This window comes from Oryzias latipes, chromosome 21 (assembly GCF_053564925.1).
Source record: "Oryzias latipes strain Hd-rR chromosome 21, Olatipes_Hd-rR_3.1".
NCBI lineage: Eukaryota > Metazoa > Chordata > Actinopteri > Beloniformes > Adrianichthyidae > Oryzias > Oryzias latipes.
The window spans coordinates 24,402,826-24,429,744 of record NC_136257.1 but is presented as its reverse complement, the minus strand read 5'-3'; the positions used below and the strand labels follow the sequence as shown (position 1 = coordinate 24,429,744).

At 39.9% G+C, this 26,919-nt stretch overlaps 1 protein-coding gene across 4 annotated transcripts in view; it reads right to left on the bottom strand.

Annotated features, from left to right (window-relative positions):
• Positions 1–1,474: 1,474 nt before the first annotated feature.
• Positions 1,475–26,919, bottom strand: part of myo3b (myosin IIIB) — a 74,685-nt gene continuing 49,240 nt past the window's right edge. For 3 of the 4 annotated variants that reach the window (XM_023950546.2, XM_020713272.3, XM_023950544.2), the window contains 11 exons: positions 26,165–26,370; positions 24,196–24,307; positions 23,925–24,087; positions 23,540–23,620; positions 21,289–21,385; positions 20,055–20,097; positions 19,048–19,171; positions 8,022–8,122; positions 7,597–7,643; positions 7,078–7,230; positions 1,475–1,601 (listed from right to left, as the gene is read on the bottom strand). In XM_023950546.2, the coding sequence (XP_023806314.1) occupies positions 1,589–1,601; positions 7,078–7,230; positions 7,597–7,643; positions 8,022–8,122; positions 19,048–19,171; positions 20,055–20,097; positions 21,289–21,385; positions 23,540–23,620; positions 23,925–24,087; positions 24,196–24,307; positions 26,165–26,370 (1,140 nt within the window). In that variant the 3' untranslated portion in view covers positions 1,475–1,588. Of the gene's footprint in view, positions 1,602–7,077; positions 7,231–7,596; positions 7,644–8,021; positions 8,123–19,047; positions 19,172–20,054; positions 20,098–21,288; positions 21,386–23,539; positions 23,621–23,924; positions 24,088–24,195; positions 24,308–26,164; positions 26,371–26,919 lie in introns of those variants that run through there. The other variant, XR_013652629.1, reaches the window with a different exon arrangement.

Sequence of the window (26,919 nt, the reverse complement as noted above, 5' to 3'; positions counted from 1 at the left end):
TGTTGGAGTCTGTGGTGAAATGTTGACTACAGAATTTTGATATAGTGCTAAACTAAAAGTCTTTGCCAAGGAAGCACAGTTCTTTGTTTGACACGGATTATGCAACTTAAATGTTTTGGATCAATCAACAAAGGAAGCTGACATAAAAATGAAAATCCAGCTTCAATGGTAGTTTGTGTTTGTAAGTTTAAATGTAGAGTACATAGTACTCTAGTATTATATTCAAGCAACTTCTTACTGACCAAAAAGTTCACAATAAACTGAATCAAGATTTTTTTGCAATTGCACTTATCTACTTCTTGCATTCGGGCAGGGATTTTTATAAATCTGTATTAGATGTAGAGACTTAATGCTTAAATGAATTGTTTGAAACAATTCATACCATAAACTCGAAGTGATAAAAATAACAACTATCACAAGAAGAGAAACCTGAACTATGTTTTTGTATATTTTAACCATCCAGTTCTGAAATTTTTCCTTAAGGCCCGTACACACCGGGACGAATATTCGCCAGGCGTTATTCGCCAGCGTTTTTCGCCACGTTTTTTGTGTTCACACCCAGGCGATTTTCGCTGACGATGAGTGGAGTGAACATGCAATTTCATTCCCTGACATTAGATGGCGCTTAATGTAAAACAGAAATACTCCTGTACACAAGGTGGCGCTGCGCAACTTTACGCTTCTTAAAGTCGCTTTTCACTCAGAAGAAGAGAGCAAGTATTTACGCGCTTGTCAGAATCAAACAAAGAAAACATGAATATTTCAAGCACCAGTTGCTCCAACTGGTGCTTGGTTCGGGGATATTTTAGAATGTCCGTCATTATTGCTTCGCGGCAGTGTAGACGCTACTTGGCGTCTATCTTCTTCGCTGGTATGTGTGCTCAGCAAGGCAGTTTTGTGTTTGAGCGCCCCCAAGTTGTGTTTTACTGTAACTTCAGAAGCTCCAGACACGTGAGCAAAAGCGCCGTTCTCATTGGTCGAGTAGATTTCGACGCGACGCGTCGAAAAAAAAAAACGAACCCGAGGCGTTTTTTTTTTTTGACGCTTTAACGCCTGGCGTTTTTTCGCGTCGGTGTGCACACTCTCGTTGGTGCCCTTTGTTTAGTCACGAGGCGTTAAACGTCGGCGAAAATCGCCGGCGAAATTCGTCCCGGTGTGAACAGGCCTTTAAAAAACAAAATATAATTTGTGTTTTTTTCATTCTGTGCAAAATTAGAGAGGGCCTGTTCAAACCTATGACTAAAATGAAGATTTTGTTTTGAGATGTTGGAACGTGAATATAAATATTAATCTGTAACTGATTATGTATTAAAACTAAAACATAATGATCTAATTTACTATTTTAATTCTAACAAAGAACCCATCATCAAAGCTATTTATTAATGTATTGTGATGTGTGATGCATTGAAAGGTTGACAAACTGTAGGTTTAACCTTCAAACAGAAATAGTAATGAATACCAAAATACACTGATGTCAAAAAGGACTGTGAACACATTTATTTGACTCATAGAAAACAGACATGTACTGATAAATAAATACACATTTATTTACAGTCGGAGTCGGGTGTTTTTGCAGAAATGGTTTTGATCAAAAAGGCAATCTGGAAGAAAAAAAGAGAAAAAAAAATTATTTAGTTCATATTAAATGCTTTATTTTGGTTATTGCAACAGTATTTAATTTTTGATTAATTGCCTAAGTACTGCTGATGTACAGTGGATGTGAACTAAAGTATATGATTTTGACCTTCTGAGCAGGCAGACAGGATTTGACAGAGTTGCAGCAACATGAACCCTTTTTAACTTTCCATATTCTCTGGACAGTTGGAGAGAAAAAAATGGTTCCACATCTGTCTCGTAGAAGAGATTTCAGAGGCTTGGGAGGAAGGGGTGCATGTGTGGGAGAGACGGGAGGAGAGGGGGAGAGATGCTTCAGGCTACTGGGTACTTGAGCCGCTATAATGGTGTCTCGTATGAGAAAACATCTGTGAATTTCCTCAGTGATCTACAACAAAGTATAACTCAGAGCAGTCACTCAGAGGACCTTTGAAGTTGCTGGCTGACAGAAAGCTGCCATTGTTCGCAGCCCCCAACACACAGAAACTCCAACTTTGGTCCTACTAATTTTCCTTGCAACACGATACCCCCCCCCCCCCCCCCCTTCCATCCTCTCTCCTGTGAGCCTATGAAGCCGAGGATCTCTGCATATTCAAGAGCAAACAGCCGAGCTTTGCGTGGGGTTGGCCCTGGGTCACAAAAGGCGGGACAGGTCATTTTACCTTCACTCAGCCCACCCTGGATGCATTAATCCTGCCTTAAAGAGGAAAAACTCTGCCCCTTTTATGATGATGTGCAGGGAGAGAAGAAAAAAAAACCTGCTACATAAAGCTATCACCTTCAAACCAAGATGTCACGGAGAAAACAGCCACAGATATTCAAAGGGCTTTCAGGTTTCTGGAGTAAAATGCTCCCATTTGTTCCACACACCCTCTTAGATGTTTAGCCATCAAAAACTTCCTGTGCTGGTAAAAGCTTAAGTTATGTTGATTCTTCAGAGCGCCTCAGCCTGAGTTTTACAAATCACCCAGCAAAAGACATGTGCTATGTTAGGAGGCAATGATTTAAATGAGGACAAACTTTGTCATTTTGGAACAGTTGTTTTGGTTTAGTGCAACAAGTTGTTATTTACCCTTTTGAAAACCTATTAAGAAATCTAAATTAATTGCAAAATACATTCATTAGTAGTCTAATAAGTTTTCTTTGGAGATGTTTTTAAGGTTATGTAATAGACAGAGTTGTCTACAGTTTAAACTTTCTTCTAGCATTAAAAAGCTTTTGTTCTAAAAAAATAACTTTGATAGTGATCATTTTAGACACACAACACTCATAACAAAAGAAACACTAAGAGCATTTTGGTACTGAATAGTTTGATCTTATTCCATGGATTGCATGCTTATTTGGACAGTTGGGTAAGTTCAGTTAAACTCTGGTAAACCTACTGTTCTCAGATGTAAAGCCAACCTGGAAGTACAAAAAATCTTGCAGTTCCTCAAATGACCACTGGAGGCTGGTTTCAGAAGGAAGTAACTTCCCACAGTTTTTCAGAGTTCATGAGTTCAAGATTTGATTAATGGGCTCTAAAACTTTGGACAAAAACTAAACATGAAATCTATATGATTACATTTAATGACATCTAGAATGTAAAGTTTCTTCAAACACAGCAAATTGATCCTTGACCTCAGTTGTAAAGGGCTATTCTACAAAAAAAGAACAAACTGCTCATTATTTATTTTCAAAATGTTTTTGTCTGACCTCATTCAAAACAGTTTGGTTGACCATCAAGTTACCCCTCTAGTCCATGATGCATCCGTAAACTGAAACCAGGTCGTGGTCATTCTCACACTGTTACCAGTCCAGCGTTTACTCAATGGCAGCTGGTCGCTCCATCTGGGAAGGAAATGCTGGGGCAAAACAAAACGTCTCCTACCTTCGGCCATGCCAAGTCTGCTTGTGCCCCGCTCTGTCTACAAATTGAGAAAGGCTAATCATAATTTCATGCTCTGATTTGTTAAATTCCATTCCGGCACCGGAGGCGGCAGAAAACTTTTAGGTCAGTACATTTTGCCGCATAAAGAAAAGCAGCTTCTTTTCCAAATTGTTCCTTTTGTTGCTCCTCTTGTTTTCCTCCCTCTTTGCATTTGGAGGAAGCCGGTAACGCATCTACTTTGCAAATGAAAAGAAGGCTGTAATTGTGACCAAAAGCTTTGGTCACCTTCAAGATTATTCTTGCCCTGCATGCATTTTATATTCATGCAAATGTTCAAAACAAAACAGTGCATAGAGCGGCCTCAGCTAACTGCAGGTGAGAGGATGCTGAAACAAAAGCCACAGTAGCCCTAATGGCATCCGTTGTCATTAAGAGCGCTTTGATGTATGTACTCAACAGACTCTTTTATCTCACTCTTTCTCTATGCCTCTTACTTTTTGTTTCTCTTCCCAGCTCCACCAGTTTCTTTATTATGTCTTTAGGAAATGTTCCTTTAGCTCTGGGCTTGCATTTGGGGTTCCCGCCTGAACTAATAAAAAGTAAATATCATAGCAATGTGGAGTTTGAGATTTGAAAAATAATAACAAAAAATAAAATAAATAAAAAAACACAAAAAAACTGTAATAGGAGACTCACAAAAAATCAGATAAACCTAAGAATGGAAAGCACGTAAACTGCAGTAAAACAGCATTTGAGGATCCTGCTCATGCATTGAAACCCTCCCTTTGAACTCAAAGGATACAGAAACAGGACAATGTTGGCCTAATCGTGTTCTCTCTTTGAAGTGAGACGTCGCTATTAGGTGAAGAGGTAAGCATGCTTCTTTAGAAAATAAAGGCTTTTCATCATTTGTTGAGGCTGCAGCTCGAGCGATTTTCATAAAGGCCGTTAAAAACTTTCAAAAACAGTGTCTGGATGCAGCTCTAATGAAAGCTCAGCTCATGAAGCAAATGAGTAAAATGGCAAGAATAACAGCCGCAGTAACTCTAGCCACATTAAAGTCCTCTCCCACATGCCAGATGTTGTGAGACTTAATGAGGGACACAGGAGAGTGCTGGATTTGCACTGAAACATTAAAGACGACGCAGGTGTCAGACCTCAGAATCTGACATAACATTTCCATGCTGCTCGCTATAACCTTCACGACAAACAACTTTCGTGGAACACGTCTCTCATTCGAATGATGCCACATTTCTCAATATTTGTCTTTTTACAACACATAATCAGCAATCTGAGGCAATTACATACACACCTCTGCTCACTTCCTTGCATATGCTAAAGCAGGCAATCAGCCAAGAGTTTATTTGGCACAGAAAACGGGGGAAGAAACTCCCACTCTGGCACCATCCGTCACCACAGCCCAACCTTGTTATTCAAACTAGTGAGCTTATTTGAAATTCCTCTCTATGGTAAAACAGGGCCGAAATAATCAAGGGAGCATGATCACACTTAATTGATTCAGTGTACTTTTAAGATGCACTACAGGGTGCTAGGGTGACCTATTTCAGACTGCTCTTCAGAGGAACCAACTATCCCAGCAAGGGGCACAACGCAGATTTTAATTATTATAGGATCTCTGGCTGCAACCGGAGGTGAAATATGTCTGAACTGACAGTGAGACCACTTCTCAATAATGCCAGTGGTCTGAGAAATTAGGTCTTTGAAATTTTTACTGCATGACTGTAAAAAGGCAAATAGTGTAACTGTGCAACATCAATTAAAAAAGCTGCAAAACATTATTTCATCTTAAAATCTGATTTAATTCAATTCTATTTTGATGCACAAGCTAGTTTTTACTCCATCCTAAATCAACAATAACAATCTTATCATAAAGTAATGCATTTAATGCACTAATAAAACTTTTTCTTTTCTATAAATGCATGCGGATTAGTAAAACAAGTTTCCAAACTTGACATCAATAATGCTGCTAAAAACAGCCAGCATTGCTATGGTTAAAAATTGTGGGATGAAAAAGAAAAAAACCCAAAAACTTCTGAAGTCATTTCAAACTCACTAGAGTTTTGAGATCACAAAATGTCCAAAAGAGATTCGGGACAACTGCTTATGTGATGGTCAGGTCCTCAACCCGAGTCCGACCTTCACACCACAGTGCCGCTTCATTTAATGAACATTTAGTTCTCTTTAATTTCCACAGTATTTCTGTGAATCTGAACCAAAGTGAAGCTGGTCTCACCATCAAGGCAGAGCTCATGTTTTCCCCGCTGAGCATAAGGAGGAAGAGATCCTCAGTCATACCACCCTACTCTTCCTATTAAGATCAAAATCTCCACTCAGGCCCTCGGGTGTCAACAAAGAGAGATGCAGTAAATGATATGCAAATTGAAAAGAAAAAAAAAAAGCTCTACAAATCAACTCGCCAGCCCTGCATTTCCGACACTTCACATCCTAAAAGAAAATTCCGGTATTTATGTTGAAATTCAAAGTGAGGTCTGGCTCAGCCTCTGTGAAGCTCTGTGTGGTGATTCTTGCTCTCAGACAGCACAAAGCCTCTCTAACTGAAGGCAAATCGCAGAGGGAGAACTTGCGGAAAGAGTTCCGGGTTTCACAAGGATTTGTCTCTGGATCTGGGTCGAACAAAAGACAAAATGCTTGAAAATAGATGAATGTTTCAGGTTAATGTGGCGGAGACTAGAGGTGCACTGCCTGTAAAGTGAGGCTGTGCCAGTTGGAATGATGAATCAATTGAGGAAGGAGCAGAACAACTGATAAAGATTTACCGTACTCTCTTTTTCTTCACGAGATTGATTTTTATGTTTTTTAAATTATTTTCAGAACAGATGACGCCATAATTGATGCCTCAGAGGTTTAAATAGTTCAATAAAATTATAAAAAATACATTTTTAATGAGAATTATCATCATTTGTAGTTCTATGTGCAGAATCTCCAGGTTTAGTCTGCATTTCTGTGGCAAAATGGGCACAAAATGACCTGAGTCAAAGCTAGAGATCCTTCTGTCTCAATTTATATATATTTTTTTTTTCATTCCAAAATGCCATACCTTTAATTATTATTTTCTTAAATCTATAACCAGAGGCTGATCCTATGTTTTTGTACAATTATTGGTGTAAAGCCTGTTGAGACAACTGCATTGTGATATGGGGCTATGCAAATAAAACTGACTTGCATTGTTTTGAAGTGTTAACTACTGCAGGACTTTCAATAGTTTGTTTAGTAAGTTGTAAATTCCATTGCTTGATTTTACTTCTAATGAACATCCAGCTATCTTGGAGATGCTTGATAAAAATCAGGATGATGTTTACTTACGTACGCTTTTCAAAAATCTGCATTTCTAACTGTTGCAAAGCAGGAAACTTGTAAAATAAAAGTAACAGTAGAACAAAAGAAAATGCAAAACATCTTCCCTACTGATTAGTAGAACGTTCTTCTGACCACTTTATAGATGAGGGCATCACCTGCACCCACTCCTGTCTACTCCACACCCTCAAAGCACTTCCAACACTATGGGACGGTCTTTGGAGTGTCAGTCTGCATGTCTGACACAAGTGTCTTACCGGCTGACACGGATGTGAGGCTCAGGTCTGACTGATGACGGGCCCACTAGAGGAGCGGGAGAGGGGGCGGTCACAAGCTCTTCCTCGGGGATCGACTCCACGGTTGACAGTAATTTGTAGTACTCGTCCTCTCCATCCAGCACTTTGATTTGACTGGTTTGAGAGAAGACAAGTGAAGAGGTTAGCAGCATGGAGAGAAGAGATGAAGTTTTTTAAGATGTTAAAAGAAAAAAGCAAACACAAATGTTTGCAGACTCAGCTCAGGACGTTCAGGCAGATTTTTGAACATGCTGCCGAGGCAAGGATATAAGTCCGGTTTTTAAAAATTAAAAGCAGCGTGCTGACAGAGCTGTAATATGTAACTCCCTCTTTAGTGACGCAGAGTGTCTTCTAATAAAAGCCTGTTATTTTCAGCTCTCCATTTACATTATAAGAAAACAACTCCATTTTGGGATTATCCTATTCCACAAAGGGCCTGCTCTGTTTAGAGCTGCTCTAAGTAGGAAAGCAGTTATTTACCCAAGTTTTCTCGGCTTCCTCTTGCTCCCCTGGTAATCCAGAGTTCTCTGAGGAAAGGGCCAAGAGCACACAGTCAAAAGATGAGCAGAGAGTCATTAATTTTTAATTCAAAGTGATTTTGTGTTGAATGCGAGCAGATGCTGATAATATCAGAAGTCACAGCATAATTTTTTTCTGATCAAAGGGCTCAAGTGAGTCTGATGAAGCATGCATCTTGCTCAGCTTTGATAAACCACATCAATTATTCACCGTGAAGGCAGACATCCTGACATGAAAGCAACAGATAAAGAGCATAAGCACATGTTCAAGACAAGAGGCAGAGAAGCGTGGGGGTGGGGCTCCAGGGTCTGGCACAGGTAGGTTTAATTGTATTATCATGTGGAACCAAAGTCAGACAAAGGCCTTTATCGGCACTTTGAACTCACATTTAGCTGGTTGTAGTAGAGGCTGTCTTCGGGGCTATTGAGCAGTTTGGGCTGCTGGCCACGGCGACGAGCAGCTCTTTGCTGGAGCTTCATCACTGGACCTGCAACAGAGGAAATCCAGGGCAGTGATCCAAGCAGGCAGAACAGCAACACAGAGGAACACGACCACGACGGCAAACCGTCTGCTGTCGACTTCTGTAATCTGTATGACAGAAAAGTCATGTTAACCTTTTCACATTTGCCCCAGTAGGATTACATAATTTAATTGGTGGAATGACACAATAATGATGTAATATTACATGGATTTGAGCAAATAAACAAAATTATCACTCTCCTAACAGGTGCATGGTAGGCGGTCGCAAGATTTCCCAATAAGCTACAGCAGTTAGAGCTGGAAAGGCAACTTTAATGCTCTGGAAAGGCAACTTTAATTCTTGTGCTTATGCTCAACCTCTTCATCTATTATCTCAATAGAAACAGCTGAACAACTATTTATAGCTAACTTAAAGTCTGTATTTTATTTACTGGACTTTTTATTGAATGAGAAGTTCAAAGAAACTAATTGAAAGTATTTTTATGTTCGGATAGATTCATCTGAAAACTTAAATAAATCCTACTTTGCTGCAAGCAAAATATTCATTTGTAACCATTTCTAGCAAATTGTTTGTTTACGTAAATCTAGAATTTAGCAAGAACACTAAATAATAATTGGTATGATATTTGATGCGTGCATTTCTGGGACCCCTATCTTATTAGCATGGTACAAACTTTCCCAAAACCTCATTGTATATTTCCGCATTATATGGTGTACTGGATTATAAGGCTTACTGTCAATAAATGGTCTCTTTTTGAACTTGTGTCATATGTAAGGCGTACCAAACTATAAGGTGCATTAAGCAAGGCAAAACAGTCAGAGATAAGTCTGTCAGTCAATTCAGACTTTATTAACTGCGTTCACAGTAACTATTCAACTTTTTTGAAACACGCTACATGTTAGTGTATTCACAATACCTGTGATTCCCAACCTTGTTTGCAACACGTAAAAGATAAGACTGATACCGCTAAAGCAAACATTACTGTGACTACACTGACACTCAACCTTGTAACACACAATTTCTGAAATTTTGTAATAATATTTTCTGATAACAATTATAAAGCACTCCATTTTGATAATTTATAATAATGAACTTTATTTCTATACCACCTTTCAAGATAAAAAAAAAATCACAAAGTAAAATCAAATGTATAGTCTTTTAAGAAACGGTACGGTTAAGATGCTGATTATTAAAAAAAGCTATTAGTTAATTATTCTGTACTTTGTTCTGTTTTAATGTTGACTTACTTATTATTTTAAATGTAAAGTTATAAACCAGAACATATGTAAAAATATGAGTAAAATAATTAAGTAAAGCATATCAGGGGTGAGGTTATAGAAATTTGCTTCCTCCCACTCCTTTTAAAGCAAATAATTAAACTGTTTTTGAAAAAAATCACATTTCATGGATTCAATGTGGCATTCATTGCATGTATGAGATTTATGATTGAGTGAGTACAATGCCATCATTTACATGTGGAGGTATCTATCTATCTATCTATCTATCTATCTATCTATCTATCTATCTATCTATCTATCTATCTATCTATCTATCTATCTATCTATCTATCTATCTTTTTTACTTTTAAATATTTTGATTTTCCAATCAAATAATGACTACTCGTCTTATGGTGAATGTATGCATAGAGGTATATCTCTTGTTTTTACTCTTTTGTACTTGAAATAATTCCAATCCCAAAAAACTCCCCACATTACTGGTTGGCTCCCTACAGACCTATGGTGTGTTCCAGTTACCTTTGAAAGAGGGCAGAGACCTGGAATTGGGTCACACTTGACTTTCATTCATAAAATAACCACCAAAGGCTTAAAGAGTCACTGGAAGCCATTGGTTTTAGTCCTGTTTGCTACAAGCAATTGTGAGCTATGCTAATGGAGAACATTTAAATTAGGTTTAGCTACTTTTGCTTTCACCAAACTTATGTAAATATATGTATAAATGATATACTAATATTTGAAAATGTTGGGCAAAATGGGGAATCTATTTTTGTTCAATATTCACAATAAAATAAATTTATTTATTTATTTTTATATCCAAAGGCAATAAATCATGCCTTTCATTTCAGAATTCAGAGATAGCAAAAATGTTAAAAACAAGGCGTACAGGTTATTCAAATTATTTTTACTGTTCACATAATCCACCTTCAAAATGTTTTAAATGTAATTCTTTCCAAATAATTAAGATTGTGTTCATAAAAAGACAGGAAAACCCACATTAGCTTGATATAGCCCTCTGTCCTGAGCCTCCACAAGTCAGCAGTGGAGGTTTCATCTGAAAAATGTTCCCCCCAGTTCACAAAAACAATATCCCACGATACTAAACCTGTTTGACTTTCTTAAAAACACTAAAGCATCTGCTTTCTTGTCTCCTTTGTGGAGTAAATCAATGAATACACTCATGATTTCTAATGTTTTCTTCTTTTCCCTCCTCCACACCGACATAAACCCCTGCAGCAGTTACTTGTTTGTACAGAGCAATGCTCAAACTAATCTATTAGTCTGTATGAAATAAGAAGAAACTCCATTTGCCTCTTCCTTTAACCCGACTCCCTCCTCTCCTTCAAAAGTACTATTGATCTCCTCACTCCCTGTGTTGTAGGCAGCAGTGATGCTCTGAAGAAAGCAGAAAGTGATCTGGTTGCCGTGACATCGGCAGCAACACAAAAACCACTTAGAGACGCGAGGTGAGAAAGTGATCCAGCCCTGCTTCAATTTGTGTCCGCAGACGGCCCACATTTTTTTTGTTTTTGTTTATTAAAACAAAAATCTAAGTTAATCATGAATGTGTTTAAGCAGATCTGGAGAAGTCTACAGGCAGAATTCTTAGTTTCAACTCAATCAGAGAGAGATACTGGAAGAAAAAGAAAAGGTGAGCTTTTGTTAGTGCGTTGAACAAAGGAAAATGACATTTTCAGTGACTTCTCTGCTCTTCCTGCTTCTCCTGCAGCAACTTCCAGAATCTCAAGGAGCTGAAGGTTGTTTTTCCTGATTGTTCAAAAGCAACTTTACTTAGAAATGAATTATTCATTCCAAAACACAATCTTACTGACAGCCTTTCAAACATAATTAGATTGTGAAAATATGTTTGAATGCAGCACCATCTAACAATAGCTTAATAAATCCCAAATATTTATCTCATGGCTCAAGCTAATACCTGATCATGGTCAATCTCTTCTGCCCAAAATTCATCCAAAAACAACACATCTCTATTATTTTAGTTTCCAGTTTGACTTAAACTGTATGTGCTCCTTCCATCTTTACGCTCGGCACTCAAAAACCTCATCACATCTCACTCACGTGTGCACATCAAAGAACAGGGTCCCTTCTATCTCCTCTCAGCCTTTTTTGCTTTTATTCAATCTAGCTCTGCTATACTGAAGTCAGCCTTCACAAATGGCCAGAAAGTTCCTGTCAGTTCGAAGATATCACCCAACTTTTACGGTGAATCTTATCTATCCATGGCTCGGAGGTGTTAGTAGCCCACTGTGCGAACCCTGGACACCCATGAGGGTTTCAGGATATTTGGGGAATTCTGAGGAAAACAGCCTGAAAGACTGTAGACATACATTTTCCTAAAATAGTTGGATTCAGTTACATCAACTGCATTTAGCATTTACAGTAAGTCAAAGAGCTGTCAAAGGCTGTATAAAATGTACATATTAAAGGACAAATTACGCTAAAATTTTTGACTAAATCAGACTAAACAGTTATAAAAAACAGATTTATTTCCTTGTTTGTAATTTTTTCCCCTTATGAAATTCAATAATTGTATTATTACTAAAAATATGTGGAGTAGTTTTGCTTGAGAACTGAACTTTTCATTCAACTATTCAACCAAAAACTGTTGAATGGCCCAATTTTATCTTTTAGAAGAGTAGGTTGTGAACGCTTGTTGCAATAACTTATCCTTTGAAGTTACAGAGCAGCATTTCACAGTTGTTGTGTGAGTTGTTCAAATAGTTGAATCAGTCTGATTTTGAAGGACAATATTTTTTTTTTGTCCTGTCCAACAGCTGAGCAAACAGATGGAAGCTGTGAGCCTTTTATTCCTCCTACAATTGGGGTTCTGTTTTCTATTCCGTGGGAAAACCAGGAGTATATTTGTATAAACCCTTTCTGTATTTAAAAAAAAAGAAACTTTTATTTTAAACTATTTTATTATTTGGCCATCATTAGTAAAATTGGGTTAGGATAAAATATGTCTAAACAGATGCCAGATGAACAATATATGTTTGTTCAAAATAGAATTGGTAAAAAAAAGCAGTGACATGATTTAGTCACATTTATGAATCTTAAAAGTTAGTGTTTTTGTTCTACTTCAGAAATGTTTCAAGGATTTTGAGCACCTGTGAGACTGCAATATATTCATGTGTTCATATTCAGATGACTGGAAGAGAATCCATGTTCCAATTTTTTATTTAACTTCTTTGATCTTGTTTTAAGGGGAGACAAATGCATTATTGTGATCAAATTGTATCAGTTGAATTAGTGGTTTCTGTGCTGTTAATATATTCGTTTTTGTGTAAAGTCAGTCATCACAAACATTTCAACCACATTTCAAGTAACTTTCAACATTTTTATTATAATAATATAAAAGCTACTTTTCCTAAATTGAAATATAAAATCTAAAGAAGTAGCTTAAACTACAGTTTTTGGTGTTTTTAATGCTTTCTTGCAGCATTTTTTCCATGATAGAGGACATTATTAAAGTCATGGGCGGCCGTGGGGAAGTGGTAGGGTGGTCGACCCCTGATCGAAATATTGTAGGTTTGATTCCGGTCTTGCCCAAGACGAAGTAGCCTTGGGCAAGACACTGAACCCCACCTTGCCTCTGGTGGAAGTTTGGCACCAGTGTTTGACCACTGAGCTGCCATTAGTGTGTGATCGGGAGTGGGAATGTAAAGCCCTTTGGAAGCCCCCCAGGAAGGTAGATAAGCACTATACAAGTATACACCATTTATATAAAAGATTTTAAGATTAAAACTGCATTTCTGGGTATTTCTTTATTTCAAATTGGGATGAATCAGGGGAAGAAAGGTCATTTAAAAAAAGCTCTCTTTTGTGATGCAGCAAATGATACAGGCAAAAGTCTCCCAGTTCCGCTCAATTCCGATGCATCCACTCGTGGATGTCTTCATGTACGTTTTAATTGTCCTCGTCCGAGCTGACATATGGCACAAAATCTGTATTGCTCTGATATTGGACGCCATTTTTGCTGCACCACTAATGATAGCTTGGGGTTGTGAGGAGCTGTAAGCTAGTGGGAGAGAGTGTAAACTAAAGGATGATTGGTTATTAGTGGAGGCTTGCTCCCACAACTCAGAGGCGAGTTTCTAATGAATTCTGCCAAACAACACAGTTTTTTTGGAGTTTGGCTAAAAAAAAGCATAATTATAATTAAAAGGGAACAATTTTAAAATAAATCAGAAGGTGAACAGAGAGGGACTTTAAAACATTTTTATTTACTACCCTTAGATGTGCGTTGTAATTAACTAGAAGAGGTTATTTAATTTAGAAAATAACAAGTTGGCCTGATAATTTTTTACCATTTTGCCAGGATCATGGCAGACTAGAAAGTCAAACTGCTGCAAAAGTCGAAAGTGCATAGAATATCAGATGCGACCATTTGTACCCTTTGACTTTAATGCTCAGAGCAGCAAACACACCTGCATGTTAGCCTCCAATAGCGTTTCACTTAAAGCAAAAAGAAATGCTGAAGTGACTTGTGTTTGCAATCCTCTTTTCACAAAGGAAGACATTTTCAGAAATGCACCCCGTCATCCACGTAGATCTGCTAGGGGGCTCACATTCAAGCGCTTTTGCCTGCAGTGATTAGGGCAGATCAGTAGCAGATCAGAGGATGTCAGGCCTCCCATCTCTGGGCTGTTTGGGGAAATCTCTGTCATTTGATCCAGGCCAGCCTCAGAGGAATGCTGCCCCGGCTGCAGATACATTACAAGCCAAAGTGGTCTGTGGGATGAGAGCGCGGCTCGGACACCGGCGAGCATAGCAGGGAAGGGGTCAGGCAGTGGCTCACACTAGGGGTTTACTAAATGATTGTGGGTAATGTCTGCTGTTTGGGGTGGGGAGAAATAATAGTCCACTGGGAATACAGAGGCAGAGCATTTCATGCAATATTGATTTCTTCCTATCAAAAAAAGCCAAGCTGAGTTTGCTCTAAGGAAAGACTTACATATAGAATGTGTTTGCCTCTTTAGATATAAAAGCACTGAGATTATTTTTGTGATAGGTACCTCTTTCATTCAAAGAGAGGCAGATGAGTCGTGTTACATCTCTAAATACCGCTTTGAAACCTCTTGAACGCTATATAGAATCCTCAGAAAAAACATAAAAGAGCAGCTAAAGGGGATTTTTAGTGGAATAAATTATATATATATATTGATCTCCTTCTAAAGTCACGTGCTAGAATCACCTGACTACTCCCAGAACGCTGTTAGCCACTTGGGCTTTGTTTATTCAGATGGAGAAAGCCCAGGCACATAGATTATAAGGAAAAATCATCAGCAGCAGCCTTTGATGTCTAAATGAAGCATGTGCAACCCAGACCCCTCTCTTTAACTCACAACAGCCTTTACTCACACAAACGCACACACAGACAGTCACACACACACACACAAATACAGACATTTGTCCAAACAGATATCTTAAGCTGAAGAGGATTTCCAGACTTTTAAGGGGAAGTTTGTTCTTGACATTGGTCTTAAATAGTAACTCATGTGCTTCAAATTAGAGGACAAAGTCATCAAATCTAGCAGATAATGTAGAGAGAGGCCAGTTCCTGCATCTGTTTTCACTAACGGAAGCAGAGGATGTTGTTACAAGCAATTTTTCACACCAAAATCAATCATTTCCCCCTGACAGCAATTTTTGGAACTTTGACTTCTGGAGAAATGTTTGCATTTAGAAGAAATCTCCAAACTCTGAAAAGGTCCATCATGTGTCATAATCTTTAACACGTGCAATTTATAAGTGTGACCCTGCGGGACCAGTGGAAAGAAAGTTCGTAGGTGGGGACAAACGATGCGTAAAGCAAGCTGAGGACTGTTTAAATATGGAAATGAAATTCAGCTGTTTTTCCTATGATCAAAGGAACACTCACTTCTATTAAACAGAATGTAAACTTTCATCCTAAATGTAGTAAACTAACAAGGTCTGTGCTTGGAAGAAAACTTGACACAACAACTCAGAGCATAATTTTTCACCTTGATTTCCTGTCTGGGGAGATTATTCTGCTGGAATTGTGATGATGAGTAGTTTGGAAGTACATCCTGTTAAAGACTCCCACTGACATTAAGAGGATTACGTAGGTAGCGTCAGACAGAGGCAACTCCTTCCGTTAAGTTGAGACTTTCCTATCCTTTCCAAATCTCTGCTGCCGCTTCGTCGAGCCTGTAATTTGCCTAAAACTGAAGGCATCCGGTTGAGCTGCAGCGATACGTGGAGGCAGACAGATAAATCAAAAGGCTGAGAGACAGCGAGAGGGTGGGAGAGTATTTGTCTGCAGAACATGGAGAGGGTGGATCGTTTGTCGGGCAGATTCATGTTGATACTCTGATGCTTTGGTGGTGGTGGTGGAGGGTTGCCGAGCAGCACCTGGTGGCTGCAAACCTTGTGGGAGGCCATGTGGGAAGATGTTTCAGAGCAAGAGGATGTGGAAGTGAGACGCTCGTTTTGGCGTGGGACGAGCTCACTGTGGGTGAAAGGGAGGCCACATCCTACCCGCACACAGAAAGAGCTAAGAGCGACAAGGAAAAAAAAATTCTTATTTACCTTGTAATGCACAGAGGGGACATAACTATACCCACAAAGATGACATCACTTCACCATCATCACTCTTTGCTCTATCCGGTCAAACAGCCAGGTTAACCATCTTTTATGGCACAGAGGTAATTTGGTTGTGTGTCTCAGTTCCGTGGATCGCCGTCTCTCTCATCATGACATGTATGTTTACCACAACTATAATCTTCAGAAAGCCTGTTAACATAAGTAGCTCAGCTTTCATAAACCATAAAGTCAGCTCTGACTGATCCCCGGCACCATCCTGTTTACCACGCTGAGCGGCATAAGCAGCACTCTGATCATATCGGCTGCGTGCTAGCAAAGGCTTTCTTTCTGCGCACGTCTCTGTGACTCATTTACAAACGTGTTGCATTAATATTCAGAGCTGGCAGACAGGTGATGAGAAGTAACGTGTAGTTTGCATGACTGCACAGTGTGCTCGTAAGTTTTCTACTGACAAAGAAAAAGGAAATCAAAGGTTGGTTTTGCATAGCGCCTGGAGTACAAAGTGCTTTAAAGCTGTCTTTCTTCCATAAAATACAGTGCTGTGTGTATTTGGGTGAAGACCAGGCAGTTAACTTGTTGTGAAATTTATGGTTTAAAACATCCATCCAGGATTTCTATAGTAGACCTACTGGGTCATGATCTGGTGTTTTAGCATCACAGGACCAATGTGCTGAGTGTGTGCTGTAACAGGAGGGGTGGAGTAATTTGATTTCCACGGCTAATTGTGTGGTTTTTTTCCCCCCTTCTTCTAGTGACCTGAAACACTCCAGGTTGAGCTCCAGCCTAAGCCAAATGATGCGATCACCAGAGGCGACAGCAGGATGAGACACAGGAAGGAGCCTGGTCTCCAAACATCTGGCAGGGCAAGGCTTCCATGACTTGCTGAACCTCGGGACAGGAAAAAAAGCTCCTCAGATCTGTAGGGATCAAAGTGTGCCCTGGGTCCCTGAGCCACTGTGGCCTCTTCCCTCAACATATTCAAATGGGGTTTCCTGAAGACACCACCAGCGGAAGAAAAACCAGGCAGGAAAAGAAATGACAATGAACACCTGAAAATCTTTTCTCTGTAAGTGAAACACAAAAGATTGGCTTTTTGGAGTCAAAAATAAATTGATAAAATACCAAAATTAAAATATCAACAGTTATCAATGGAGGTCACAACATAGCCTAAACTTGAATACAATTTTTTTTTCTATGAAAAAAAAAGTTAAATTCATTGATATTTTAAAGACCCACCTCAATGAAAATTGTGTTTTTAACATGTTCTTGTATTTTTCTCATGATGGAGGACAAATGAAAAGAAAATTAAGCATAAAATTGCATTTCTGGTTATTTCTTTATTCAATTTCTTGTGAATCAGAAGCAGATGAAAAATGCAGTTTAAAAAAAGCCTTTAGCAGTGACACAATCGGCTACATTGGCTCATTCCGATGCATCCACTTGTAAACAACTAGATCCATATATGTCGTAGTTTTCCTCGTTCGAGGTGGAATCAAAACTGTACAGATGCATTTCTCTAATATTGCTCCCCATTTTTGTTGCACCGACCATATTCGGTTGGGGGTGTGAGGGGCTTTAAGATAGTGGGAGAGAGTGTAAACAAAGGGATTATGCAAAATGAGGACAGGCTTACTCTGCACCAACAGTCCCGCCCACAACTCAGTGGTGAATTTCTCTGCAGAAAATGTGTTCTAGAGAACAACACAGGTTTTTTTAATGGTGGCCAAAAATAGCATAAGCATAACTAAAAGCTCACTGGGAACACTTTTAGAATAGGTCAAGTGGATCAGAGTGGTAAGATTATTTAGTAGTAAACTGTAAAAATACCTAAATACAAAAATTTATATAGCTCAGATGAACTTAACCAAATAAAATTATGATGAATTACTTTGTTTTTCTCTTTCTGATCATGTAAAAACTTGTAGAAGGAAGTGTCTTATAAATCTTGCCCACAGTAAACCCATCTGAACCCTGTGAGGATTCAGGTGCAAAAGGAAACGACTTCAAGAAGTCACAAGCTGGAACAGCTTGAAATGAGTGACACATTTTGAAGAGAAGTGTGACACATTTCACTGTTCAGCAGCTCCACTTTTGATGTCATGTCACTGTAAAGAAAATCATTAAATCTTATGTTTGAGCATATAAAGAACAAAAAGAAAAACGTCTAAAAGTCAAGAACACTCCTTCCATTCTCATTATGTCTCTTCATGGGTGTAAACAGGCAAGGAAACTGTTCATTCAAAGCTTTTGTAGCCGCTTTGGCGATAGAGGCCAAACGCTCTTTGAACAAAATGAAATGTTTCCTTCCAGAATCACTCTGACATTATAAATTCATCAAACGCCGCCTCCCCTCAGTAGCCGTGATGCCTCAGAGTGGGGGTCACCTGTATGCAGCATTACCGAATTAGCTGCTATCTAACCCAGACCTGCTGCAGCGTGCTGACACTAATCCCAGGCCTGCTGGAGAGCCCTGTCTGTGTTACATTATCATCTGTAATCCCCGTAATCTCTTAGCCACACTGCTAAATGCTATCCCACCTCGGCCTCTTACCTCGTACCCTTCTAATAACATTAATAAATGGGCTGGGCCTCATCACAGCGGCCTCCCCTTGTGGTGGGCTGGGTGACGGCCGCAATCGCAGGCCGCCTGTGCAGCCACCCACCCAGCCTCCCAGGCAGCAGGATTTAATGTAATTCATCGCCTGGGGCAAAAAGCAAACCAAACATGTGTTCAACAAATCAGGGCTTGTATATTTTCTTGTCACTGAAACTGTGCAGGTCCATTAGAGTCACTGATGAGATCTCTGGTGAAGAGCTCACCATGTGGGAGAATGAACGCTTTGAAGTGTTCACGCCACTTTCAAAGCCCCCCCACTTGCCACGGAACGATCACGATAAGCTGACCTGGGTTATTAAAATCCCGCAGAAACGATCACCCATAATGCCTCTCTTTCCAGCTGTCAACAGAGAATGGCAGCAGAGGATTGGCTGGGATGAAAAGGCTGTAAGGGGCTCCGTATTAAAAATGGCACTTTATCCATTAAAGCGGGATTTCTGCTGTCTCTTTGTGTAATTACCTGCACCCGCAAGCTCTGTGCTTGGGCTTACCTTGTTTACACTGCAGGTCTGGCAGTCTAGCTGACTCCCTGCAAGGCTTCGTCACTCTGTCCTCTGCTCTGGCTTTGTCTCTCTTGATGTCTTTCACTTGTCTGTCTCGGCTGTCAGGGCCAGCCTTGAAAGAGGAGGGGTGAACACACCCAGAAGAGCCATGTCAGTGAAAGCTCTGGATGAACAAGTTACAGCAAGCCTTGCAACCCTGTTTCTTTTTACCTCAATTTAGTCATGTAGTATTCATTTATTTACAATTTGGCACTCATATTACTCAAACCCATTAATTCGCTTTGCAATGTTAATCAAATGCTAATGCAATTGCATTCCCCTTTTGCTGGTTGTACCTCCTAGCAAACATCACCACACTGACTTAATTGTGGGGGGAAAAACAGCCCATACAGACTTTCACTCATATTTAATTTTATCTTTGAATAAAAGAGCTATAGGAAAGTATTAATCTGCTTAACATTTCTAAGTACAACCTCCAAAGGGTTTTGCTTTTTTAATCTTACATATGCTCAGCAGAGTTACTGGCAAAAACTGTACATTTTCCTCATTTCATCCTTTCAACATCAAATGGTGAGCAGCAAAAATTGGATCAGACTTCAAAGACTGTGATGTGCTCCAAGTCACGGAGTGGCTCTTCTATTTCACATATTGAATCCGAGCAGGATATCAAAGTGCTACCAAAGAACCTCAGGTCTTTACTAAAAAAAGGGGTCTAACATCTGTAGAAAGAGGAGCGCAAAGACAAATCACCTCAGGGAAGAGCGAGCATTTATTCTCAGCCACGAATTTCCAGCCTTTTGATTCTCTCGTTCCTGTACCACCCTGTCTCCTCCGCTGAGATGGAGGTTGGAGCAAGAGACCCCTTTTTGTCTCAAGGACTCAAAAAATTCCCAAAGAATAATCTGGGTTAAAGCTGCTTTTGCAGAACAGCAGCATTTTACATCCACGACTGAAGGAAGGCAGAAAAAACAGCTCATTGATATTCTGTGACTCACATTTCCTTTATGCGTGTCCTTCGTATTGCTCTTTAGGCCGCACCTGCAAAAGTAAAAAACGGTTTTACCCCAAATTAGAAAACAAAACATTTCTGTTTATTGCATATTTTTTTGGGAGGGGGGTGGCGGTTTATTTATAAAGCATTTTGCAGAGAACAAGACAGTGTTAACTCTGATTACTCTTTGTACATTATTAAAAAAAAACAAAAAAACAACTGAACACACAATGCTGCATGCCAGCGACAGTCATGCTCCGACTCTGGAGGAAAAAAATCTCATCCAATTTGGAATTGGTGATGCAACTGGAGGCTCTGCTGTTTGGATGCAAACCCTCGATTCTGCCGTGGCGGAGAAGACGGATATCAAAAAGGAAAAGAACAGCATGTAGGTGAGAATATAGATCTTACAAGAGGAAAATGGGCCAAATCGTGTCTGAATAAATATATATGGAGAGATTCCAACACTGATTAAACAGAATTGTTAAGTAAAAGTTTGAAGTTTTTCTCACAGAGGAATACGATTGTAAACATGCAGAGAAAAATCCCCGATGAGGCTCAGCTCAGATGGAGTATGCAACAAGCATAACACTTTCAGATGTGTAAATCTGTTTTTTTGGAGCTCGTATCTGGAGTGGAATGTTGACCAAAAAAAATAGGAGTTTCTGCAAAAAGCTAAATGGGACTTATGTAAAGAGGTTTAAGTTTTTTTTTTTTTGAATGATTCAATAAATATTTTAAGAATGTGTGATAATCAATAAAGAACAGTCTGGAGAACCACCGGTGAAGCTGGAGGTGCTGCTGCTCAGTGGCTGCGCTCCTGCATAGCACATACTTTCTTAATGACTGGCCTTCCCATGTGCTGCCTAAAGACAGTCCTCAGCTCGTACATCTGGAGACCAGCGCACCGCCCAGCCCCGTTTGTGGTCAGACAAGTGTGCTATCTTGGTGGAAAGTTATTTATTGCATTTATAAAACTGAATGGAGGCGCAGAGGGAGGAGCTTGCTCCTCTGAAGGGAAACAGCCCAACATTAAAAGGTAAAAGCGGCCAATGAAGAGGTGCTGGCGATGAATGGCAGGTACAGTATGGGAGATCTCTTAAAGTCATCTTAATGACAATCCTGTTTTCAATTCATTTTGTCAGGCTGTTTCAAGGAAAAGGAAAATAACAAAGAAACTGTAAGGAAGCGTGTTATTTATGGAACATCCCTGAAAGACAAAGGATGCCTGAGCTCACTCTGTGTGCTCTTCCTTGGTGGTCTCCTCTCCAAACTCTGGGTGACATCTGTGCCTCTGGGACTCACAGTCGAAACTCACCCGATGTCTTCTATAAGCTGCACAGAATATAAGTATTAGACCATCACAGGGGCAGCAATATCATGAAAGGGTGACATTCACGGACAACTGCGACATATTCTGCGAACCACAAGGAGTAAATAGAATATAGACACTAAAAACTTTTATAGATACACTTAATCATGTTTTTGGTGTTGTTGTCACTGTGGTATTTTTCATATAGTAGAGGGCATATATAAAGAATACTAGGATTAAAATTGAAAAGTATTTGTTTATTCAAATCAGTGTGAATCATGAGCAGACGAAAAAAATGCCTTTTGAAACAGCCTGTGTCGGCGGGACACAAGCTCCCTGCTCTGCTCCATTCTGATGCATCCACTTGAAGACACATAGATCCACATTTGACTTCATTTTCCTTGTTTAAACTGGCATCCGGCTCTAATCTGTATGGCTGGATAGCTCCAATGTTGCTCGATATTTTTGTTGCACCAGTATTGTTAGTTTAGGGTTGTGAGGGGCTGTAAGCTAGCGGGAGAGAGAGTAAACAAAGGGATGATGGGAAATAAGTTCAGACTTAATCCACGCTAACAGTGCCGCCCCCAATTTAGGTGAATTTCTAACAATTGGCTCTTTGCAGAAACCATGTTCGTGAAAATGACACAAATTTTTTGTTTTTGGCTAAAAACAAAACAAAACACCGTAATCATAATTAAAAGACCACTGAATCAAATGGATCAAAAGATGACCAGGGTGGGACCTTAAACATTATTTTATTTTAACAGTAATATACATTAGCTTTAAAAACACATTAATGTTGCAGGAAATTTGTATTTTATTCCCAAAAAATCATTTTCCCTCAGCTATCATGCTTTTTGAAAGTAATTAGAGGCAATTAAAAAAACTGAACGAATGCCCTTTAAATGCCTGTATTGAAAAAATCTTGCATGTGGCTCGTGGAAGCAAAATGAATTTAGCATGCATTAAAAGGACTGTGTGGTGTAGCAGCAGGAACGTAGCGCTTATTGAGACATACAGGGCTCAGATGGATGGTAAACGGAGCTCGCTGAGCCACTCCGTCAATCCGCTTTGTGTTTCTCTGGTAAAATTATATGCACAAAAAAGAGAAAGCTCAAGTACATTGTTGAGCAACGGTTCTTCTTTGCATGGTCTAATCTGATTGATGGAGAGCATGTCCTCCAGGCCCCGCTGGGATCTGAGACGCCACCAGGCTCATGCATTTGAAAGGCATCTGTTTATTTTCAAAATGCAAATGCGGCCCACCTCAAAGGCTATAAGCTGTGGAGAACACACAATGCGAATGTGCTGGAGCGCTCTGCCGGGGGTGCTGAGGCCCCACTTATGTCAGGTTCACCCCCCTTTCCACGTGAACCCCGGCGGCCACACACAAACACACTTAGCTAAAAGAGAAAGACAGCGGCGACAGCGAGGCTTTCCTCACACCAAACCCGTGTTTACCCATTCTGCAGCTTTATTTACAAGGGTTTAATGGAGCACATTTACACAAGGTGTGCAGGCGACTGAGATGCTCCATGTGCCAGATGAGGGCAGCCCCTAAGACAGCCAAGGGGAACAATGCCAAATCTCCTCCCCCTGCCCTCCTCTCTCCTGCCCCTTTTGGCACCCACTCCAGGTCTCCAGTGAGTGGCTCCAAGGATGAGGGGTGGTGGGGGGCTGGCTGGGAAGGTTAATGTGCCCACTTTGATCTTCGTCAAGGCACACTGAGTAAGAATTAATTTACATTTCAGATGAAAAGGTTGACAGTATAAAAAGGCATCTTGTTTCTGGTATGTGAGAGCTGTGTAATAGACCAGGAATTTCAGAGAGGAAGTCGTGAGGAAACAGAAGGGATAAGCCCCTCTCTGCCTTTACTGGGAAAGAGATGAAAGGGGGCAAAAAAAAAGATCTCAGTAGTCACTGTTCTTCTAAAACATGGAGACCAAATGCTGCAGAAACTTACAAAAGCTTTTCTGTCTTCATCAATAATTAATTATTACTTTTTTTCGTGGGCCACTCATGGAGATCAAAAAGGTGTTTCACAAAGACATGAGGTTTTATCTATATCCCTTTAGAAAATGAACCTCTCAAAAAAAAAAAAAAAAAGAACTGGGATGCATTTCCGGGTGTAAGGTTATGCGAGACGTCCAAGATGTCTGCCCTACATGTTCTCTTACCTGGCGGTCTGCGGACTGCGGCTTCTTCCCGCTCAATTTTTATTTGCTTGACATTCTGCCGAGCGACGTAGCCCCTCCAAGCTGAGGAAAGATACAAACAGAGTGTGTGCGTCTGCATGTGAGAGACTGCTGACCTGTCTCTGAGAAACAAAAAAAAAGCTGCACAGTCTGCACAAGATCCGACTTCAAAACACAGCTAAACCAGGTGGCAGAGGATGGATTCTTTTGAACTCTCGGAGGTCTTAATGTTTGCTCTGAACCTTCACAGGTCAAGCTGTGCTTATCAAATGATCCCTTCCATGAAGATTCAGAAATGAAAAAAACAATAATTAACAATAAAACAGATAAACACAAAAAGTATCTTTTTTTTTGATTGATATTCTACCTGACTGAATAATGATGGCCCCTCGGTTCCTCCTGCGCTTCTCCTTCTGGTACCGTCGGGCTCCGAGCCAGCCTTTAGTGTAGGCTTGCATCACCACCACCCGGGCCATCACGTCCCTGAGCAGCAGGTTCAGCTGCTCCACATGGTAGTACTTCAGAAACACCTGACAGTACATTCACATCTGCTTGCAACACCACACATGCTTTTCGGCTTATTTTTAAAGTCACGCATCTTTCAACTTTTTGGCTTTCAGGTGTAAAAACCACCTTACCTTAGTGTTTCCAAGGACCCAGTGTTCTAGTTTGGTCCGCTGCAGTATAAGAACAACGTTCTCTTTGCTGTTTTCAGGCACCTGGTGAGCCCGAAAGGCAAGATAGTAGTATCTTTGGAAAAAGAAAAACAACAGACATACTTGATTGTTTACAGTATTAAACCTCTACATCAAATTATTTTTAATGAGAAGGCAGAGGTTTTTCTGCATATGTGATGTCAGCTGAGAACGAAATCTTGGCAAAGAGTCAAATATGAGAAAGTTTGCGTTACATAAGAAATGTAAATGGATGCTGAAAAGTGCATAAAAATGATTTTTAATAAACCAAAAGCTGGAATTCATGATTTGGCTCCACTAAACGCAATGTCTTACTCATTATTGCTATTATGCAGAAATGCTGCAAGAAATGAAATATAGAAAGGATCTGAGAATGTTTTTTTAATACATTTCTCCAGTTTTGTAATTGCTCTCTATAAAATAAAATAAAAACTCTACTCAAGAGAATGTTAATAACGGATCGCAGCTAAATATTTAAGTCGGTGTTACATTTGGAGAATGAGCTGGAGTGGCTGCGACTGACAGCAGACTTTTCAACAGAGTCTCATTGTTACGGCTCTTTCAAAGAATCGCGGTTTCTTCTTTCACAGAAGATGCCTATCCACGCGTGCAAACGGACGTTTTCGAGTCCAACTCCTGATGCTTTTGTCAAAGTTTACAAAATACTGCCACAGGACAGCGGGACTGCGAGTGTTTGCTCAAGGACATCAAGGCTCCAGAACTGGCTCATCTCCTGTGTTCATGCGGTGGTCAAAAACAAGAGCAACAAGAAGAAAAACTTCTTTGAACTCCTCTCCCCGCCTCAGTCTAAAGCCTTTCATACTAATTCCTGTTGATACCTGTTATTTCTTTGATGGTAAATACAAAGCGGTGCAACATCAGACAGGCCTTTGATATGAGAGCACAAATTTAAATCAGATTTACTCAAGGTGCAGCGCAGCCATTTGGGCGTATTCATGAGTTCTGCTGGGCTCAGGTGGGATGCTGTGGGTGCAAAACTGAGGTTAAAAATGTTGCCACACAGACACACTTTCTGCTCTGCTATTGCAAAATCAACAGGAAGTAAAACATTCCCAGTAACGAATCAGGCTTTGAAAATATTGGGGTTTAACTGGGACATCATGTGGTCATTCAAAGTTTTTATTCACCGAACACAAGCTTCCCTTGAGCTGTTTGTGAGACTAACCAGCCACCTCAAAGTTACTTCCCGAAACCCAAGTTAATTAAAGTTGATATCTCCTTCAAGTCTCTACATAAGAGGTGGCAGAACATTTCTTAAAGGAACCATCATCAAAACTGTTCTGTGGAAATTTTCACACAGGTTTATCTGTTTGATTTTCTCCCCCAAAACTACTAGATTTTAGGTGCATCCTATTGAACACAGAACTAAGTAGCTATAAGAAAGGCAAGTGCTTAGTACGAGTTGTTAAGATCTGTCCCATATTTAAAAAACGGAAACTAAAGTCTTTCATGAAGTCTCCTTAAAGATGAAACATGTTTTAATTGTGTGCTAACGTAATACCAATGGGACAAAGAGAACATGTTTGAGTTTTTCCAGGTCACTGAGAGGAAGAACAAACTCTTTATGAATAGTAAAGGGGAACCTATTAAAATGCATCTCCCCTTATAATAACAGTTCCTCCCCGTTTGAATTTTATTCAGATTTTCTACACTAGAGTATCCTCCCAGTTAAAAGAGCTGTAAGATTAGGTCTTGCTCCATCACTAATGACTACCAATTAGTCAGCCTCTTGCTTTGCTCAACTCCAACTTCGTTCTAATTAAAGAACCCGTGTTTTTGTGTGAAGCCGAGCTCTGGAAACTTGTTCGGCGCTCTCTCAGGGGTTGTGTCAGCACTCCGCAAAAGTGTGAGCATTACAGTGTAGATGGCGCCCCCTTGACATCATGATTACCTAGGAACAAACTCCTCAAACAGAATGCGGTGGGAGTAGCCTTGCCGGCGGATGTTCACCATCTCCAGGATCCCGGTGTAGCGCAGCTGCACCATCACCCTCTCCCTGCAGAAGCGCAGAGCCTGTCTGTCATCGTTGGGTTTAATGCAGCGGACAAAGTGTGGCTGGCCCACCACCATCTTAGACAGCAAATCCATCAGGGAGTACTACAAAAAAAATAAGCATTAGCTTGAATTTTTTCACATGCAAACAGACATAAAACCTTGTAGTTTTGTCACCTTACAACAGAACAGTAAAACTCAGTTTGCAAAAACAGTTTTAGAATAAAACAACAGTATGAACATGATTCACAAAACATTTTAATATGTGATTGCACTTGTAGGACCTATACATTTCTAAGTTTCAATTAAAAAGTTTAATTAAAAGATTTAAATGTGGATTTAGTGATTCTCAGGATTCTGAAATGAGTGTAATACGGTTGCTTTTCCTTTGAGCTAGGGGTCAAATAAGGGTCAAGATTCATATTTAACTAAGTTTGAAAAATATGATCAATCTCAGGAAATTAACGTCTTCACAACACCCCTTTAATGTTACCCCAACCCACTGGCCCTTTCCATCAGCAAAACATGACATGTGGACTGGATAAAAGTTTGAGCAACTTATTATCCAGCAAGATTTCCACTTGTGCTGCCAAACAAGTGTCTGATTTGCACCTCATAATGGTCCCACAAGCTCAAAACAACGGAATAACAACA